Consider the following 20,144-nt stretch of genomic DNA (forward strand, 5'->3'; position numbering starts at 1 on the left):
TTGAAAGATACAATTCTTTGTTATAAAAATGAACAGATTAATATATATCAAGTGAATTTAAAAATGATTTATATTTACATTCTTACAAGTGCAAAGTACATTTTAATCATTTTTATTATTTTTTTTTAAAGAGACGCCATCAAATTTAAAGGCTGTCATAATATGCGCTTTTAATGAGAAGATAACCACTAGAATAATTGTCTTAAAACTATTTTTTTTAGAAAGAATGTGGAAAAAAAATCAAAGTTTGATGGATTTGTCGACTGGCCAATGACCTGAGGCCTCCAGCAGCACGTGACAGAGGGGTGGCTCACGTGTCAACGGAAGAAGATGCTTTTGTTTTTCCTTGGGAAAAAAGTCGAGGAACAATGTTTGGAAAGGCGATTTTTCAGTTATATCATACATTTTCTTCAAATGCAAAGTCATAGTCGAATATAGGACATGAACTCTTTTGGGATATCTGAGCCACATTTCCACATCTTGAAGCTTGCTTGACGCTCCGTTTGGGAATTCTTGAAGCTGCAGAGATTGCAAGGCGGAAGAAGGGAATTTCGAAGGGACGAGCTGAGAGAGCAAAGTGATGGCTCCGGATTGATTTTATGCTTTTCATCTTAATTCGGATGTATATGAAATCAGATGTATATTCTAAAACACAGATTAATCTCCGTGTCTCATTGATGCCATAATTTGGATTGATCATTTGCGATCAAGAAACTCAAAATGGCGGAGGCCTGGCCCATCCCCCAGGCCCTGTTCCTACTCATAGTGAGTGTCGTGGGCCTGGACACTTGCCCTTCTCCCTGTACGTGTTCTGATGGTCCAGGTGCAGCTCAACTGCTGGATTGCAATAGGAAAAGACTGACTTCTGCGACTCTGGAAGCTCCAGCCTGGATCACCCATGCGTGAGTAATAGAGGAGATGTTGTTTACATTGCCTGATGTTCATCCTCCTGCAGGGCTGCACATGTGCACAATACTAACGCACCACTGACAGTTATTCCATTTTTGTAGTATTTATTTGCTTTTTATCAAATCTTGTGTTGTGTCATTGGTTTACTTTATAAGCTATCAGTATTTTATCTTTATTTTTGGATATATAAATAACAACATCTGTACCAAATTGCATATTTTCCCGCTCAGTTTTGGCCTCTGAATAACAGTAAGGGGGTTTTCTTCGCGACTATGAGCTCCATATTTTCACTATATCATACTACAGTATATAAGCTAGAAAATACTGATGAAAATTATACAAAACACGGATGGAAACTTAGATTTTCTTTTATGTTTTGTCTAAATAGGTTCCAGTTCAAAATATTAAGTTTTTCTGACTAATATTTTATATGACGGATATGTTTTATTCAACTGGAATTTAAAGAGAACTGTAGTGTAAAGAGTACGTTTTGAGGTTAGACAGGTTAGGTTACTACAGTAGTAGGTAACGTTACCTATGGGTTTAACTACCTGGCCATACCTTCTGTTTATCCTTTTTTATCTCGCCATCTTGGTTTTTAGTTAAGTTCTGTTTACTATTGCTAGTTTAGTTTGGTATATAGTTTATTTTGCTTTGATTTGTTGTAACTAAATCTTTATTAAAGTATGCAATGGTGTGAAAAGTCTATTTTTTGCAAATATAGACTTGACATTTGAGACCCAGTCTTAAATATTTTTGCTTACACACTTCCTAGCATAGGCCTATTACTTTTTTTGTATATGAATATATGAATACAGCCAGATATTCCTTTTGCTATTCCTTCAGTTTTCATTTTCACCATTAATTTTCCTCAGTTTTCAGGTTTATAATACGCTATTTTGTTCTGTGAAGTTTTTTCTTCTTCTGTGACTGCTTTTTCAGGTTTTAATAATTCACTCTGTGTGAATATAGGTCTATGAATCAGAACGAACTTACAGCGGTGCCTTTTCTTGGAGATGCCTCGTCCAACATTACTGTGCTGTCACTGTAAGTTAACTTCTACGTTCATCCTTTTTCACTCTTTACTGCGGTTTATAGCTGGTGAAATTGCTCCAGTTGCTTATAATAAATAAGACACGGCCACTGAAATGTAACAGTACATGGATTGTGTGATTGTTTACTATTTTACATTTCATTAAGAGTGAGTGATCATATAGTACATCTATAACCATCTGTTGTTTATTTTCAGTGTTCATAACCGAATCTCTGAAGTTATGGCCGAGCAGCTGTTGCCATATTCATCTCTGGAAAGTCTGGACTTGAGTTCTAATTCTATATCTGAGCTTAAGGCTGGATCTTTCCCTCCCATGCAGCTGAAATACCTGTGAGTTTTTCATTTTTTGCCCAGGTTTTTGTACTCGGGCTTGTCTGAATTGTGTCTGAACTTCTAAGTAGTATAAGAGAGCTTTCTATAGAAGTTATCTTCTACACTTCAGTAGTCAGTGTGACAACTCAAAGGGTTAGGTCACCGAAAAATGAAAATTCTGTCAGTAATTACTCTCATGTTGTTCCAACCCTGTAATACTTGGGAACACAAATTAAGATATTTTTGATGAAATCTGAGAGCTGTCTCACTTGGGGGTGTAACGATACCTTCATGTCACGATTCAGCACATATCATGATACTGAACTCATGATACAATATTATTGCGATCAGTGTTGGGTATAGTTACTTTGGAAAGTAGTTAATTAGGTTACAACGTTACCATCAATTAAAAGTAATCAGTTACGTTACAGCGTTATCTATTCATAAAAGTAACGCGTTGGAGTACTCATGCGTTACCAAAATTTAAAAGCCGTTTGCAGCGCCTCACACATGCTGCTGCAGCTTGATTGACAGACACGGCCCCCTTTAAATGCACCTATAAGTCGTGACTCCTGGCAATGAATAACGTCAGTCATCCGACTAAATTAACACTGCAGGATAACAATAACAGGAAAGACAGTCATCAATAGGCTATTCCACATAGCGTTTTATTTATTTATTATCACAGAACATATTAATCAAAATTCACACCTTCCCAGCCTGGGTAGTAGAGATGCGCGGATATGGGCTATTATTTCAATAAAAAAAAACAATAATTATTATTTTACCAATATTAATACCAATATTATTTCAGTATAGAAATGCATACATCCCAAGTCTACCGGAAGGTCCGGGAGTCTCCCACATATTGATAGCGGCTCACTGATGCCCGCGAATTAGTAAAAATCTCCGGGAATCTAGAGCGAGCGCGCCCACGAGACAGAGTCTGTGCTCCAAACCGCGTAGCGCGTGCACAGAGAGGGAGAGAGAGCAAGAGACCGCGCGCGTGTGCCTTAATGAAGCACATGTAAACGAGACTCCCGAGGCTGAAAAGCCTCTCCACGGGTTCACTGGAGGGTGGTGGGGTATTGAAGCGCAGAAACACTGTCTTGATCCTGGGGAAATATTTTATTCGGGATTTTCCTTTCCTTAAAATAACGGATTACTTTTTTTTTTAAAATAATGAAGTTACTGATTACTTAACGCACAAAACTAACGCGTTAAGTTACACATTTCACGAAAAAGGTAATTAGAGTACTCTAACGCGTTACCCACAACACTGATTGCGATACTCCAAGACATTTGATAAAAGGTTAACACATTTTCTTTTTTACTGTTGATTAAAATTATAGACATTTTATATATCTATTTGAATAAATAAATTTGATATTACATTGGGGTGTAAATCAATAGGCTTGGACTTGGTACTGGAAACCCAATGCACAGGACAATAGAGACCAGAATAACAATATTCATGATTCTGAAGCTGAAAATACAGAATTATTTTAGACGAATATGATTTCGCTCTGACTAGATGTTTTTAAAATAATGTAGGCCACTTTTTACTGGTAACATCAGACATTTGGCATTATCAGGAACCACAAATATTACCCCATTGCATTATTATACATTATATTTAAAATACAGTAGTTTAATGTAGTACTGACACTAAAACTCTGTAAAATATAATTTTTTCATCACACAGTCATTTTTATTTTGGGTGAATTATCCACCATACATATTGTTGCATTTTTGTATTGCGATATATTGTGACACAATATATTGTTACACCCCTAGTCGCACTCCTTCATAGGCTTCTAGGCAATTTCATTCTGCCGGCCCAGAAAAGTTAGTTAAACATTGTTAGTAAATAAGCAACGAGAATACTTTTTGTGCTGAAAAAAGAAAAGAAAAATAACGACTTTATTTAACTATAAATTTTCTTCCGTGTGGGCCTCTGACGTGAGTTCACGAGTTCATGCGCGAGAACTGGGAAGATGACGCAGATGGGTCTCGATGTAGTGTTTAAAATGGTTCTAAAGTGTGCGTTTCCTGGATGTGAGAATCCAACGAGGAAACGTAAAAAGTGCCTTACCAATGCCGCAAAATGAGTGGCTTACCTTTCTCACTTACCCATCAAATGATCGTGAGCGTCATCTTCTCAGTCCTCGCGCATGCGTTGGACTATTTTTACAATGTTTTTACTAACTTTTCTGGGCCGGCAGAATGAAATTGCCTAGAAGCCTATGAAGGAGTGAGACCGCTCTCAGATTTTAACAAAAATATCTTCATTTGTGTTCCGAAGATGAACGAAAGTCTTACAGGGTTGGAACGACATGAGGGAGAGTTATTACTGACAGAATTTTCTTTTTTGGGTAAACTAAACCTTTAAATGGTGTTTTTCTTGGAGTTTCTGATTCCTTTCGAGGTTTATGGATAACTGTCTGTTTCCTTTCTCCATCACAACAGCAACCTGAGCAAAAACAAGATAAGTTCCTTAGAGCCTGGCTGTTTTGGAAACATCAGCTCCCTTCTGGTGTTGAAGATAAACCAGAACAGACTCTCTCTGCTGCCTGATAAAGTCTTCACCCTCTCTCAGCTCCAAGTCTTGTGAGTGTTCATGGCTAATGAATTGGATGTTATTGCAGTGCTCAATTAGATAGTATCTGACAGAATTACTGCTTGCTAAATGCCACTGATATTATCAAGTGGGGAGTTTTTTTCCTTGTCCTCTTGTCTCTCTGATTGTTAGCGCCATGGTTTAGACGTTCTTATTATAATGTGCCTCTCTATGTTTTCGTCATTTTTTTCAGAGAGTTGAGGCGCAACAGGATTCGTGTGGTGGAAAGTCTCATTTTTAAAGAACTGAAGGCTCTTAAATCGTTGAAGATGCAGCGTAACGGCATCACAAAACTGATGGATGGTGCTCTCTTTGGTTTGGAAAACATGGAGGAGCTGTGAGTCAATGCATTCAGGGTTTTACTTTTTATTTATTTTATGTATATATATATATATACACTAGGGGTGTAACGGTACGCAAAAATCACGGTTCGGTACGTACCTCGGTTTTAAAGTCACGGTTCGGTTCATTTTCGGTACAGTAAGGGAAAGAAATGCAAAACATTAAACTGCTGGTTGTTTACTATAAACTTTTTTTAACAATTTGTTTACACTTTTTTAAACACTTTTTAATAAAATATAATTAATAAAAAATATATAAAATAAAAAAAGAATGAGAAATAAAATACTGCTGCAAAGTTCTCCACTAAATAAAATACTCTTAAACCAATATTGGCCATGACGCTAGCTATGGTGATCGGGCCGAATTTTAGGCAGTAGATTTTAGACAGCAGTAACCGAACCCGACGCAAGCCCGACAGGCATAAAGATATTTATGTCCGAGCCCGACCCGAGAGTTAAAATCCCTTTTTTTTTTTCTCATACTAATGACACATGTACGTTTGTTTGTGTGGAAAGCCCGCTTTTATTAAGCAACTGAAAGGCATTTGGAAATGTCCACAGATGAGCACATCAGCGCGCATGGAGCAGCAAGCTCTCTTAACACAGGCGCGCATGCACGCGTTTCGTTGTCACAGCAACATAAACAAATTTCCGCACACAGGAAGACAGATGTTATGGTAATATTTTACATGTATTTGAATCACAAAAACGATTAATCAGATTTAATCAGTGCAACGCGGAGACTTCCGACACTTAATATGTTTGTGTGGAAACTCGGAATTGACGCATGTTCCGCACACAAAACTAGCCTAATTTACGTGAAAGATTGCATTCGGTGCACGTGAACCGTACCGAAAGTCCTGTACCGAAACGGTCCGGTACGAATACATGTACCGTTATACCCCTAATATACACACACACAGCCTTTTTTGACAATATTTTATGCATTTTAATATATATATATATATATATATATGAGATACTTAGTACCGAACTAAGTTCTCTTTAACATATTTTTGCGCATAAACTGTCAAATACACACAAGGTTTACATAAACACTCATTTATATCTTGTAAACAGTTCGGATGCAAAATAGTCTTTAAAACCAACATGAAAAAGAATTGTGATTAATTAATATTGTGATATGATATTTTTACCTTATCGCACACCCCCATATATTTAAATGAGACTTGGTTTTAGTAGTATTTTTATTTTAAACCATACATCCAGGGTCCGAAATTAACACCCGCCAAGCGCCAAATGCGGGTAGATTTTCCATTTGGCGAGTAAATCTCAAAAGGCTATCCGCCACACTGGCGGGTGAATATTCATACCAAAATAGTAATGTAATAAACATTTTTTAATAAAATGTTTGTCCCGCCATAGTCTTATCTGATCGGTGAGTAGTAGCCGAATGTAGACGAACAGCTGCGCGTGTGACAGGGCGCATGTTTAACTGAAGAACGAGCAGAGAGAGAGAGCGAGCCCCGGTCGCGCGCGCGCGCTCTCTCTCTCTCTCTCTCTCTCTCTCTCAGTGGAGACAGGCGAAAGTATAAAGGCTTCACCGTCTCCTAAGCGCTGTCTTCAGCATCCGAAATTAACACCAGCCAAGCGCCAAATGCTGGTAGATTTTCCGTTTAGCGAGTAAATAATAAAATAAAATGTTCGGACACTCGGGAGGTCGTGAGATATTGCACACGTTACGAGTCAGTTAAACTGATAATCGCGTCAAAGCAGCTGGTACACGGCACGACTGTCCGGCGGCAATCACATGAGCTTTCGCGCTAAACACAAGAGACCGGAGTTTTCAATGTTGCAGGCAATAGCTTCAGATAGAAAATTACAGAAATGTGTGTGCAAATGCACAATAGCCATTCCTTTCAACATAAAAACGAGAGAGAGAGAGAGAGAGAGAGAGTGTGTGTGTGTGTGTAAAATAATTTTTATTATTATTATTATTATAGCCTACATTTCAAATTTTGCTCTGGACAATTTTTTATGTTTGTATTCAACAATTAAATGTACTGAAATTAATGTATATGTGACACAAAAAGGCAGTTTATTATTTTGGCCGGTAAAAAATATGCTTGGCTGGTAGATTTTTTCATCTACCAGTCCCCGTGGCAGGTGAGCCAAAAAGTTAATTTCGGACCCTGCATACATCACCTTAAAGTGGAGGGGTTGATTATTTTTTGTTGCTTAATTCAGCTAATTTATTAAGTTTCTGTTCCACATGATGTGTCCTTTTCCAGAGAGTTGGAGTATAATAATTTGACGGAGCTGAATAAGGGCTGGCTGTATGGACTGCACATGCTAAGGATTCTGCGGGTCAATCAGAACAATATCGGACTCATCCGAGCCGATGCCTGGGAGTTTTGCCATCGCTTGGAAGAATTGTGAGTGACTTCAGCCCTGTCCTTAAACTTTTATCCTATATGCAATAATGTAATGCAATTTTTTTTCTAGAAATGCTTGGTCAGTCGTTGTTTTCTGGGTGTTTTTTCTTTGAGGGGATGAATTTGATTGTTGCCCCTAGATTAATGCGTGGGTGTGTGTTTGGTTTCCAGGGATTTGTCTTTCAATCACTTGAGTCGTCTGGAGGACTGGGTGTTTGCTGGTCTCAGTCTCTTGCAGAATCTCAACTTGGGTGACAATCAAATCACACACCTGGGGGAAGGAGTGTTCAGCAGCCTGACAAACGCCCGTACATTGTAAGATAAACCACATTCCCCTTTTGTCTCTCACCTTATGAAAGTCTTCGGTAACACTAAATAAGTCTGTAGTTTATATACAAAAAGCATTATTCATATATATATATATATATAATTTTTTTTTTCTTTTTTTTTTTCTGTTGTGCTGGTCAGGACAGTTGTCCAGATTTGTACTGGCCTTCCTAACATTTTTACTTGTCCCACTACAATTTTTTTTTGACATTTTATTATTTTACCAACAAATAAGAGTTAACATTTAAAGTCCATCTTACGTTTTTTCTTTAAAAATTAGCAGGCTCCTATGTTTAGGTTCAGCAAGTTCCCTTTAATGGCAATGAAAAGGTTAAATGTGTTATTTTCAAAAATGTCACTTCAATTGTATTTAACAAATTGGGCTTTTGTCTTCATTTATTTTTCATTTCACAATAAAATTAGAAATATTTAGTTTTTTTAATTTGCTGTAATATATTATTACAGTTATAATTTATTGTAACTGGGGCAGTGATAAGTTCATAAATGATTTGCTGTTGTAATCATTTTGAAATGATTACTGATGTTTCTGTAATTTATCTTCTTATCGCATATTTGCTTTCTCAGATGAAGACAGGTGTGTTAATGTGTACAACAGATTTAATGAAAATGGAAGTAGCATATCTCTATAAAATAAGATGAGCCCATAATTGCTGACAATATAGTCTATCCCTTCCCTTTAGTTTAAGCCCTATATAAGTCATTTTAGTTTAGTTTCTGCTTTTTAGCTCACCCCATAGAAAAAGAGCACATTCAAACATCCCCACCTCTTGTATCTTCAGCCACTTCCCTTTGGCACAGTTATAACGCGATGACAGCTTTTTACAGCCAGTAGTGCGTGAAGATGATCTCACAATTCTCCCACATACCAGCCAGTCCCTACAAAACCCCCTATTATACTTGATAAGCATAGAGCCTTAGAACCACAATTCTCTGTATATAGAAGTACAATCTCCTAAAGAAAGCAGCTCTGACATTTTAGGTTACCGGTTCATAAAACATTCTACTCAGCAGCAGTTGGAAGTTTGCTAACATTCTGATCGTTCTCTTTTCTTTTCTTTTTTCATTCCAGGGACATCCGTAATAATGACATATCCCTCGCCATTGAGGACTTAATTGGCATGTTTGTGGGTTTGAAGAGGCTGAACTCGCTGTAAGTTTGTTGGTGAATATGAGCTGTTTGATGTGACTCTAAGATGTGAAGTGTGGTTTGACATAAGCATGTGTCTGTGTTTTACAGAGTTTTACAGAATAATAAAATCAGGACCATCACTAAGAAAGCATTCGAGGGTCTGATGGAGCTGGAGCATTTGTGAGTCTCACAATAGTGTTTTGGGAACATCATGTCTCCTGTTACTAGATGCAGTAATATAGAAATGCTTCCAGATATTGTTTTACATGTCACACATGTGCAGATATGTCATATGTTTTCACTGGGAGATCCAGTTATGACATTTTGAAAAACATTACAAGGTCAAAACATTTTTTAAATGAAACGTATTCACAGATGAATTGTTCACACAAAGATATAAAACATGCATTAAATATAATTTTCATGTCATGCAGAAATAGGCTTCCATGGTTCCATAAAGCTACAATTTTAGTTGATTCAATGGGCTTTATGCACAGGTGCACTACTTCCTGAACTTCAGGCAGCTCCTTTGTTTCCTGTCTGCCATTATTGGACAAACTGACTAATCCAGGTGTGCCTGACCAATAACAATAATCTGACACACCTGGATTAAATTAGCTTGTCCAATAATGCAGACAGGAAACAAAGGAGCTGCCTGAAGTTTAGGAAGTAGTGCAGCTGTGCATAAAGCCAATTGAAATTGAGCATCAAAACTTTATAAAAAACAAAAGTATAACATTTTAAACCCTTTTACACTCTGACCCCATAACATTTTGTTGATCTGAATGTATTAAGGATTTTTATATTAGATATTTGGCTAATATCATTATATTCACCAATATATCTGATTATGCGTATATACTATTGGTTGTTAAGGTTATACATTTTAGATTTATAAGGTAATGCTGTTATATTGTTCCTGTTTGCATTTGTCCAGTTGCAATGTAAAGGCAACGACAGCAGTAAAATCCAATATAATCTAATCCTTTCTATTATTCAACACAACTCAAAGACCTCTTTTGTACTGTTCCCATATTAATAATCTTTTTGAATTTGTTCTACAGGGACCTGAGTAAGAATGGCATCATGTCTATTCATCCTGACGCTTTCACTCATTTAAAACTTAAAGCACTGTAAGTGATTGTGTTCTTTTTACAGACTGTATGTATTTTGCATATGTTTGGTGTCTATGCATTTGACATAATATATTTTTGTCTGTATGTTCGTATGATGTTTTTCACCTGTATTCTTCTTAATAATGCATGTATCGTGGTCTTCCTCAGTGATTTGAACACCAGCAGTCTCCTGTGTGACTGTCAGCTGCAGTGGTTGGGCCAGTGGTTGACTGACAGCCACTTCCAGCAATCCTGCTCCGCCGTCTGCGCTCATCCCGCATCCCTGGCTGGATCTAGTGTGCTTGTTGTTAAACCGGAGGAGTTTGTCTGCAGTGAGTGACCTCACAGTTACCTCATGCTTTCTCTTACAAAAACACTTTTCACAACACTAATGAAATATCTTTTACCTTTTTTGGCTACTGAGGTGTGTCTTGTGCCATTAATTAATTTTATGATTAAGAAGTGAAACTTTAAATATATAAAGTATTAGCTATGTCTTTGATTAAGATCTCTTTATTTTTGTCTCACTTGCAGATGACTTCCCTAAACCCCAGATCAGCGCTCACCCCAAGACCGCTGTGGCCTTACGCGGGACCAACATCACTCTGAACTGCTCTGCGTTCAGCAGCAGCGACTCTCCCATGAACACCGCCTGGCGCAAAGACGGAGAGGTGCTGTATGAAGCTCAGGTGCAAAACTACGCTCGGTACCAGGATCAGCTCCTTCTCTACACCACCGTACTCCACCTGCTCAACGTCAATTTCACCGACGAGGGCCAGTACCAGTGTGTGATCTCCAACCATTTTGGCTCAAACTACTCCACTGTGGCCAAGCTCACTGTTAATGGTTAGTGCCTCGTGGAAATTGATTGTTACAATATTCGTACGGGTCTAGCTAGAGTAGGGCTGGTTGGTATGACTAAATATATTGTTACCGTGGTATAAAATGTCTATTGTTAATGATTTTGCTATATTGTAGTATGTAAATATATAGCACTATTAACACTTCAGAGTGATGAAATGCATGAATGAGAATATAAAGAGTGGGACGTGCTTAATGTTTATTTAAATATATTACATTAATTAAATATAATAGGATTTAAATATAATTTAAATTAAATTTTGTAAATAGTTTCATATTTAGAATAAATGTCATCTTTTGGTCCGCTTTAAATGTGATAAGGTTTAAGTAGTCTTTATTGGTGTATTGCTGAAGCACTATAATCTTTCCAAATGCTTTGATAAGCTGTTTGGCATTGTTTTTTCCCCTCCTCTTATTTCCCCTCATTTCTCCATGGTTGTTTTCGGAGCTCTGTCCATTTTTAATTTTTCTTGTCCGTTGAATAAACATAGCAGCCCTCTGGGATGCCGACCTCAGCAATGTAATTATTCTGTTTATATCAGTTCATGATGCTAATGGAAGAAGAGTGGATTGGATTTGTAACCTAATAATAGAATGACAATAACAGAAACAATATTCTTAAAGTAAATACTGTAACAAACTGTGCAATTTAGGGCTTTGATTGGCTTGCTTGTTTTTTTAAATTCAAAATATGAATTCTCTTGTTGCATTTCATAAGTTGAATGATGATAATATTAGTTATTTATTGTTATATTTGCTTGCATACATTTCCGTACATAAAATTATTTGAAGGCTTTTAATAAATATTGCACAAGGTAGAGTAATCTAAATAATACAATTCTTTATAAATATAGAATAATATATTTATATATATTATTTAATGTTAGAGTTAAACTAAGTATTAAAATATTCACATTTTTTAAACACAGACCACTTGACAAATGGTTAATAAATAATAATGGCAACAGCAGTGGTAATAATAATGAAGTAGTAAGTAATACATAATAGTAATTGCCCTAAATAATAATGATATTTTATTCCATATTTCGAATGGCAAAATGTGATGGCACATTTTTGCTGTTCTATTTCATATATAGAAAATTGTTAAAATTTATGTCAGTGTTACACTTGCTTTTATTTTGGCAGTTTCCTTACATAAAAGTAGTAGTGGTATGAGATGGTACCATATTTATTCAATTCAATTGTTTTTTTTATTATTACACAATTTTGTTGTTGTAGTCCAATTTTATGAGAATAGTCCAGATATTTTTATGACTTTCTGGACTAACCTGTTTAAAGCAGTGAAAATAACTCACTAATGGCTTTTCCCAGAGCTCCCCACCTTCCTGAAGACACCCATGGATCTGACCATCCGCACCGGGACGGTCGCTAGGTTGGAGTGCGCTGCAGAGGGACACCCGACACCTCAGATCGCATGGCAAAAAGATGGCGGTATCAATTTCCCTGCTGCCCGTGAAAGAAGGATGCATGTCATGCCAGACGATGACACTTTTTTCATTGCTAATGTGAAGGCGGAGGATATGGGCGTCTATAGCTGCACGGCCAAAAACGAGGCGGGCAGCCTGTCGGCCAATGCCACTCTTACTGTGCTAGGTATAGTATTTTACAATGATCTAATGCCAAAAGTTTTCTTCTGACTTATTTATATTTAATAATAATTTATCTAATAACTAAAATCTGGTCTTTTTGACAGAAACCCCATCCTTTCAGCGCCCTCTAGAGGACCGCAATGTTGCCCGAGGTGAGACTGCTGTCCTCCAGTGCATAGCTCGTGGTAGCCCCACCCCCCGCCTCAACTGGACCAAAGACGACGCCCCGTTAATACTGACAGAACGTCACTTCTTCGCCGCAGCCAATCAGCTCCTCATAATCGTTGATGCTGGTCCTGCTGATGCAGGGAAATACACATGCATTATGTCCAACACGCTGGGCACAGAGCGCGGTCATATCTACCTCAGCGTCTTGCCCTCGGCCAACTGTGACCCGGTGACCAGCGTATACGGTCAGGATGGATGGACAACGGTTGGCATTGTTGTGATGGTGGTCGTTTGCTGCGTTGTTGGCACCTCGCTTGTATGGGTCATCGTCATTTACCACATGAGGAGGAAAAGTGAGGACTACAGCATAACAAATACAGGTCAGTGGACAATTCTGCACGTATCAGTTTAAACATAGTATAAACAATAAAAAAGAATTTAGAAAAATATATATATTTTTTTTTGAAGATGTAATGTAATGTCCAGTTGATAAAATAAATAAATAATGCCTAGTAGGGCTTCTGTTATTATGAAATTTTGGCTGGCTAATTATTAGCAGAGATAATTAAATTAACAATTTGATAGTCTATTTTGTTTATGTTAGTAAGAATAAACATGATTTATTTAAAAATAATTATGTTTAACACAAATTGCACTGGGTAGAATAACATGAATAATGCACCTAATAAAATATACTTCATTTAAATATATTATATTCATTTAAATATAATATAATTTAAATAAATACTATTTACTTAAATTTTGTAAATATTTTATTTTTGATCTGCTTTAAATTGGTTCAGGTTTAATATTATATTATATTATGTTAATATTATCTATAAAATTCACAATCAGGATATTACACAATACATGCAATAGCTCTACCATGCTATTGAAAGGACATTATAACAGTTTGTAACAATCTTACAAATTTATGGAAAAAAATGACAAGTTTAATGTATAATTTTGTTGTTGTTGTGTATTCCAGATGAGATGAACCTACCAGCAGACATTCCCAGTTACCTCTCGTCTCAGGGAACGCTGTCAGAGCCTCAGGAGGGATACAGTAACTCAGAGAACGGAAGCCACCAGCAGCTCATGCCCTCTCATGCTAACGGTTACGTCCACAAAGGCACTGATGGTATATAATGCTGTGCTCCTCTAGCAAGAGTTTATTTCTTCATAAAGGCTGTAAAATAAAACAGATCAAATTTGACAACTCCTTTAGTCTCTAGACGAGTCATTATAATGGATGCATGTTGTGATGTGTTTCAACAGGAGTATGTTACGGTGAAGTGAGCAGCGATGTTGATCCAGACGCTAATGGAATGCTGGGTAGTCATGTGGGCTCTTTCTTTGCTGGACGTAGCAGCTTCCACCGGAGTGAACCCAGAGAGGGACAGGCAAATGTCCCCAATGGTAACATTACATTTTGAATTCACACATTTGTATTATTTATTTGCTTAAAAAGGAATTTTCTGTCATCATTCATTTCATTACATATTCGGGCTGTTTGCCTCACCAGTCGACCATCCTGACTCCTGTTTGTCTTTTTAGGGGGAGCTGGCCCTCTAGTCATCTGCTCAGACTGCTACGACAACGCCAATATCTACTCGCGCACGCGTGAGTACTGTCCATACGCCTACCTGACAGAGGACGACCCACTTGTGGCTCAGATCTCTCGGGACGGACACCAGAGCGGCCATCAAGAGCGGGGTCAGCACACCGAGCACGCGGACACGGCACTGGAGAGTTTTATAAGTCAGCAGAACGCCTCTGTGTTCCTCACCGACCATGAACCACGACTACCGGCGTCACAACACTATAGCACTGGTGAGATGAACACCTTACAGTCTAATATCCTTTTACCTATCAAATCATATTCTTCCATGTTTGGAGCTGAGCTAATGCATGTGCCTATTTTCACAATCTCTATTTTTCTTGTCTCAGATGTCCCGGGCAGGTCATTTTGGGATGGGGAGGAAACCAACTCTTCCATCCTTGCCCAGGCCTCAGTAACTGTACATAAGCCCCCGATGGGTGTGTCCGCAGGGGACAGCCGAGAGGAGAGGAGGGGGGCACTGGAGGAAGGCTCATACAGGACTAACTCACAGGAAAGCGCCTCTGCGCCCACATAAACCCCAGTCAGCCCTGTCTTCCCCAAACATCACCACCTTGTCCTTCAGTCACCTCCCAGTGCCCTCAGCCCACTACCTCCTTTGAGAAGCCTCATTATCTGCCAAATGAAACGCCTCTCTCTTCGATGTTTACACTGCCTCTCCTGTCCCTCCCCACCATGTTCCTTTGTTAGCCCACTTGGATGTGCATTTTGTGGAAAACTCTTTGAAACAGGAGAGAGAAGTCCTGCTTTCACTATTCCTCAATTTACCAGTCTGGTTTGAGCCCTGAATGTAACATTTCCAAGAGCTCCGCTAGTCCTACCGTAACCTGTGACGTACACATTATGCCATATTAGGTTTTCCTTCCTACTTAAGAGCGTTGAGCCTTTTTGCGTTTGCCAAAGCTTGACCCAGACTCACCTATAACTTGCTTTTGCTCTGGTACAGAACAACCTGTACAAACAGTGACTGTGAAGATTGGACTGCCAAAATAGGGCAGTGATGTTCTCTGAGTGACATCAGAAGGGCCAATCACCTGTGCTGCATTTCTCATTCCTATTGGCTAGTGGTACTGACTGATGACCAATAATGTGTAAACAGAGTAGAAGACTCTGTTGTTTTCACTGTTATTGTACGATGGATTTACTGTTATTTGTCCTTAATAATGCATTTTTTTTCCTATTGCTTCTCACAAACCCAAACATTCTTCAATTTCTCTCTGTTTTCTTTAAGCTCTATAATAGACAGTAAGAAAGACCGGATATATTGCACCTTTGACAATCTGCCCAGTACAGCCTTATGCAATCGTAATATGCAAATGCGTTTTTATTTTTTTATGCCGCTTTCCCATATTATGCTTTCGTCTTTCTATTTTGTCTTTTGCTACAGAACTTTAAGGGTTAACACTTTGATTGGTCTAACCCCACTTTGTGCATTCTTGCAGGTGCGTACTGAATGGAATTGCAATATTTTAGTTTGAGCACCAATGGTGTGAGTTTGGAGGCGGGGCTACATAATAGTGTCATATTATTACATCATAATAATATTGTCTGACCAATAGCAGACGGGGTAACCATAGTGATGTGAAAATCTCACTCTTCACCTTTAAAATCTCCCTGTGTGGAGATTTTATACATAAGTTTGAGCTCGCCTGGTCTCACCCGTCCAGTACATGCTGCTGCATTTGAATTCTTTTTGTTACAGCTGGATCAAACTAATCTCGTCTTGCCTTTTGAGTACTTGCCTTTTTTTTGTGAAGCTCAGAAAGGCTTTCAGGTCATCTTCTCAATTTAAGGTTTAAAAACAATTGTGACAGTTAGGTGTTTTTTTGGCCTTAGAAGGACCGCTGGATTTTCGACTTTCTTGCCTGTAAACATTGTCTTAAGAGAGGTGGGCTGTGTCCGAAACTAAAGTCTGTCTTGCTGCCCTCTTGTTCTACAGACCCCTTTTAAGGAAACTTTCAAGGCACTAACATCACGTCTAATGAATTTGTTCAAGATCAAGTGAGCCTTGGAGATATATAGGGAATATTTAATGACCACAATTCTTATGTCTTAGAAATTGGAGAAAAATAAATGTATGGTTTTAGTCAGTCAGTCCAAATTTATTATTATGCTAAAAAGCATAACCAAATTATCTAGATTTAGGTATCTTGATTTGAACATGCATCGATCTCTTCCTGCCTCCAGAACAGCATTTTTCAGTTTTCGGATATTAGCCACAACCTTGCTTTAAAGGTGCCCTCACGTTTACCTTTGTATGGCGAAATTCTGTGGGCAAAAATGCAGTCATCTCAATAGAAATCTGCGCAATCTGGAATTTTGTGCGAGGTGAAACATGTCCCATGTGGATTTTGCATCAGATTTGAGTTTTTTGAACTTAGAACACAATTCATGCTTCGACCAATATAAAGGTCACATTTACGGGTGCTGTTACCTATTTTCACATTGATTTAATCTTGACTCAGTCTACACTTGAATGCTTGATGACCCAAACCATCTGTATGGATCCCTGATTACATCTTAACCATTCATTTTGCAGTACAACTGACATTTTGCACTTTTTGAGCGTACAAAAGCTGGATCTTTCACTGCGGCAGATACGTGGTCACTGTCCTCTCACGTCTTCTTTTAATGGAAATGATTTCTTATCAACCACTTTCCAACTGCGATAACTACCCCTTGATTTGCATATTAATTTGTTGCATTTTGCACAATCTCTTGCCTTGCAGTTAGCTATACAATTACACTTATCAAGAGACATTGATGCCAGATGATGCAGCTGACTCCTCGCTGCGTCAGTTTCCCTCACTGAAAGGAAAGCAGTGTGTGTCATCAGCGGCTTCCAGCCACGTTTAAAACCTCTACATTTTTCGAATTACTGTTAATGCTTGCTTGGCCTCTTACTGTGGGCTCTCTTGGTTCAGCTTGTGGGAGATTCATGCAAAACAGTTTTGTTTAAATGTAATTTAAGAGGACATCAGTTTTATTTTACTGCAAATTATACAGGACTTTGTTGGGATCTTTAAAAAAAAATGAACTAGTATGATTTCACTTAGTTCTGTTCGATTTACACCAAAGAAAATCCACACGGATCAAACATTCCTGCCTTCCGCAAACCAAAGTTTAGCTTCAGTGCTTAGACAATATTTAAATGCTGCTTTATAAATGTTTTGTTCATTTTTTGTGTATTTTTTTTTTGTATACTGTACCTGTACATTCTGTAAAGCATGTATAAAGAACATTGTTTCAGAAAATTCTGACATTTAGCTGACATTTAAACAATAAAATGAATTCACATGCACCACGTGTGAAGATAGCCGGGTTATTCAAACAAACTGTTATTAGTGAAGATGGCTAAGAAGCACTTTCAAAACTTTGCTGAACAATGTACACAATCTACTACATGCTTTCTGTCGTCTGATTGATATTGATAGCTTATGCTTTATTAGCAACGAGGAATAAAAGGTCGTTATAGCCTATTATTAGTTGATTATCCCTACATAAAAAAAAAAAAATCATGTTATAATTACACAGGCTTTACAAGCTATCTGAATTTCATACTATGATTGTATTATTTTTTGGCCACTGCACCAAGTTGCATATTTTTGCTCAGTTTGGGCCTCCTTGATCGTGAGCTCCATCCTCTCATATATCATACTATTAAAACGTTTATTTCATATGTGAGGTGTTACAGGGTTCATATCAATTTTGACGTGGATGAGATTGATGCTACAGTTTGATCTCCTAACATTGTGTTTCATGGAGAAAAAGGCCATCTGAAGTGACTAAACTATAACTTTTTTTTTGGATGAGTTATTTTCGATTGATCTTTTTTTATATGATCCCTAATACTATTGCTGTGAAATAATATTGTAAGTGTTTTGTGTTTGCGTTGTGCCACAGTGTTGAGGTCTCGAAGTGTGATTGAATTATGCTAATATAGTGAACTGCATAACTTTTCTGGAAGTTTTCACTGAGTTTAAAATGCCAACCACTTTGAATCCCTCTAAATACTTGAACTGACAATTTCCATTCCCATCCTCCAAGAGATGTTCAGAGAGAAAAATTATAGTTGTGAGATCAAAGTACATAGGCTACCTCCGCCTGCTGCTAACCCTCTTTACTCGGCTTTATCAATAATTCATTCAAACACTACTCGCTTTGGATTATTACACTAGTCGAATGGGGACGTGCTGTGTCCTCTGCACGCACCGCTCAAGAAAATCTCAGGCTATTGCCTTCGTTTAGACCTCAACTGAGACTAGATTTCCTTTAGGTGTTGGATGGATACTTGGTTTAAATGGCTTGTTCGGTTTTGAACAAACAAAGATCTAATAAACTCGTTTATTTGTGTCCTCCAGAGCCTTGTTTCCTTCCCTCTTGCAGCGTCATCTCTTCTCGCTCCGATGACGCGTTTACTGGCGCGAGGCGGGACAACCTGTCACTCACATGAGATCGACCAATAGCAAACCACAACCATCCAATCAATTCACGATTCACAAAATCAAGTCCCGCCCTACATTATTTCTTGTTCGAGAAGCCAAATCACTTGATATACATCACAAATTAGAATAGATAACAAAAGACTGAAACACAACACAATGCATAGCGTCATTTTAAATACAGGGGAAATTTGAAAAATGTGAATATGCAAAAGTTAATTTATTTCAGTAGCCTTATTCAACTTAAAAGGTGAAACTAATATATAGACTCATGCAAAGTAAGATATGTCATGCCTTTATTTGTTATAGTTTTGATGATTATGGCTTGCCTTGAAACCCTTTACACAATGTTCTAATTTTAAATTTGGGCTTTTCATAAGCTGTAAGCCATAATCATCAAATTTTTAAGAATATTTTAAAATAAACGAACTTTTGCATGATATTCAAATTTTTCGAGTTTCACCTGCACACTTGTGAAAACTGAAAAATCTTTCGATATTAACAGTAAATTGGGCCCTAGAGTGCATAATAAGCTATTTAAATATATCTTAGAATACAAAATTACTATTTTTAACATTGTGTCAGCATCAATGCCTTTTAAAGAGTATTAGTCTTCCAATTCTCTTTGTTTGCTGGATCACCAGCACATAACAAATAGACTTTTATTATGCTTTTTATTGTGTTTTTCGACCTTTTCTAAAGCTTGAAAAAAAAGCTCCTGTCTCCATTCAACTGAATCAACACTAAACTGACCCTAGCTGAACAATGACAGTTTTCTTTTTAGAACTGCTTTACAGTCTAAATGAACTCTGCTCGCATCATTAAATATTTTTTCCTGTTATCACTGCAAAGCCGCTTTGTATAGAGCGCTAAATAAATGAAGTTGACTTGACTTAATTGTAACTGCATGGGAAAGCGACTGGAAGGAACATTGTTCATAATTTCTCCTTATATTTCACAGAAGAAAACAGCATGAGGGTGAGTAAATGATGACAGAATTTGCTATCCTTTTAAGGACCAAATGTGTGTAAATGTTTGAGTAGGAATTTTGGAGCAAATGCAGTTATTATTTTGTCTTGTGGTAGCCTAGTTATTTGTTAGGTTTGTTAGGCTATATGTTATTTAAGCACAACTGCATATATGTGTGAGTTGGTCTATATAAATAGCACAGAGCTTGAATCTACCTAACACACTGAAATTAGTTTTATGCCTGGTCTT

The 20,144-nt window shown here is 37.6% G+C and overlaps 1 protein-coding gene across 1 annotated transcript; it reads left to right on the plus strand.

Moving 5' to 3' along the window:
* The first annotated feature begins 277 nt into the window (after nucleotides 1-277).
* Nucleotides 278-17,785, plus strand: lrig2 (leucine-rich repeats and immunoglobulin-like domains 2). Its single transcript, XM_079629684.1, has 18 exons — nucleotides 278-902; nucleotides 1,882-1,956; nucleotides 2,159-2,293; nucleotides 4,745-4,885; nucleotides 5,089-5,232; nucleotides 7,489-7,632; nucleotides 7,804-7,947; nucleotides 9,050-9,130; nucleotides 9,218-9,289; nucleotides 10,174-10,242; nucleotides 10,393-10,556; nucleotides 10,759-11,070; nucleotides 12,418-12,699; nucleotides 12,800-13,243; nucleotides 13,852-14,004; nucleotides 14,142-14,282; nucleotides 14,421-14,696; nucleotides 14,814-17,785. Exons 1-18 carry the CDS (start codon nucleotides 721-723, stop codon nucleotides 14,999-15,001), a joined length of 3,147 nt encoding a protein of 1,048 aa, XP_079485810.1. The 5' UTR covers nucleotides 278-720; the 3' UTR covers nucleotides 15,002-17,785.
* Nucleotides 17,786-20,144: the final 2,359 nt, after the last annotated feature.

This window comes from Phoxinus phoxinus (genome assembly GCF_949152265.1).
Source record: "Phoxinus phoxinus genome assembly, chromosome: 11".
Taxonomy (NCBI): Eukaryota; Metazoa; Chordata; class Actinopteri; order Cypriniformes; family Leuciscidae; genus Phoxinus; species Phoxinus phoxinus.

Bases quoted from the DNA above. Each gene is read 5' to 3' on its own strand.
- lrig2 (XM_079629684.1), top strand. From the start codon at position 721: ATGGCGGAGGCCTGGCCCATCCCCCAGGCCCTGTTCCTACTCATAGTG. The intron at 903-1,881 runs GTGAGTAATAGA...GTGTGAATATAG, and splicing joins CCAGCCTGGATCACCCATGC to GTCTATGAATCAGAACGAAC. The intron at 13,244-13,851 runs GTCAGTGGACAA...TGTGTATTCCAG, and splicing joins CTACAGCATAACAAATACAG to ATGAGATGAACCTACCAGCA.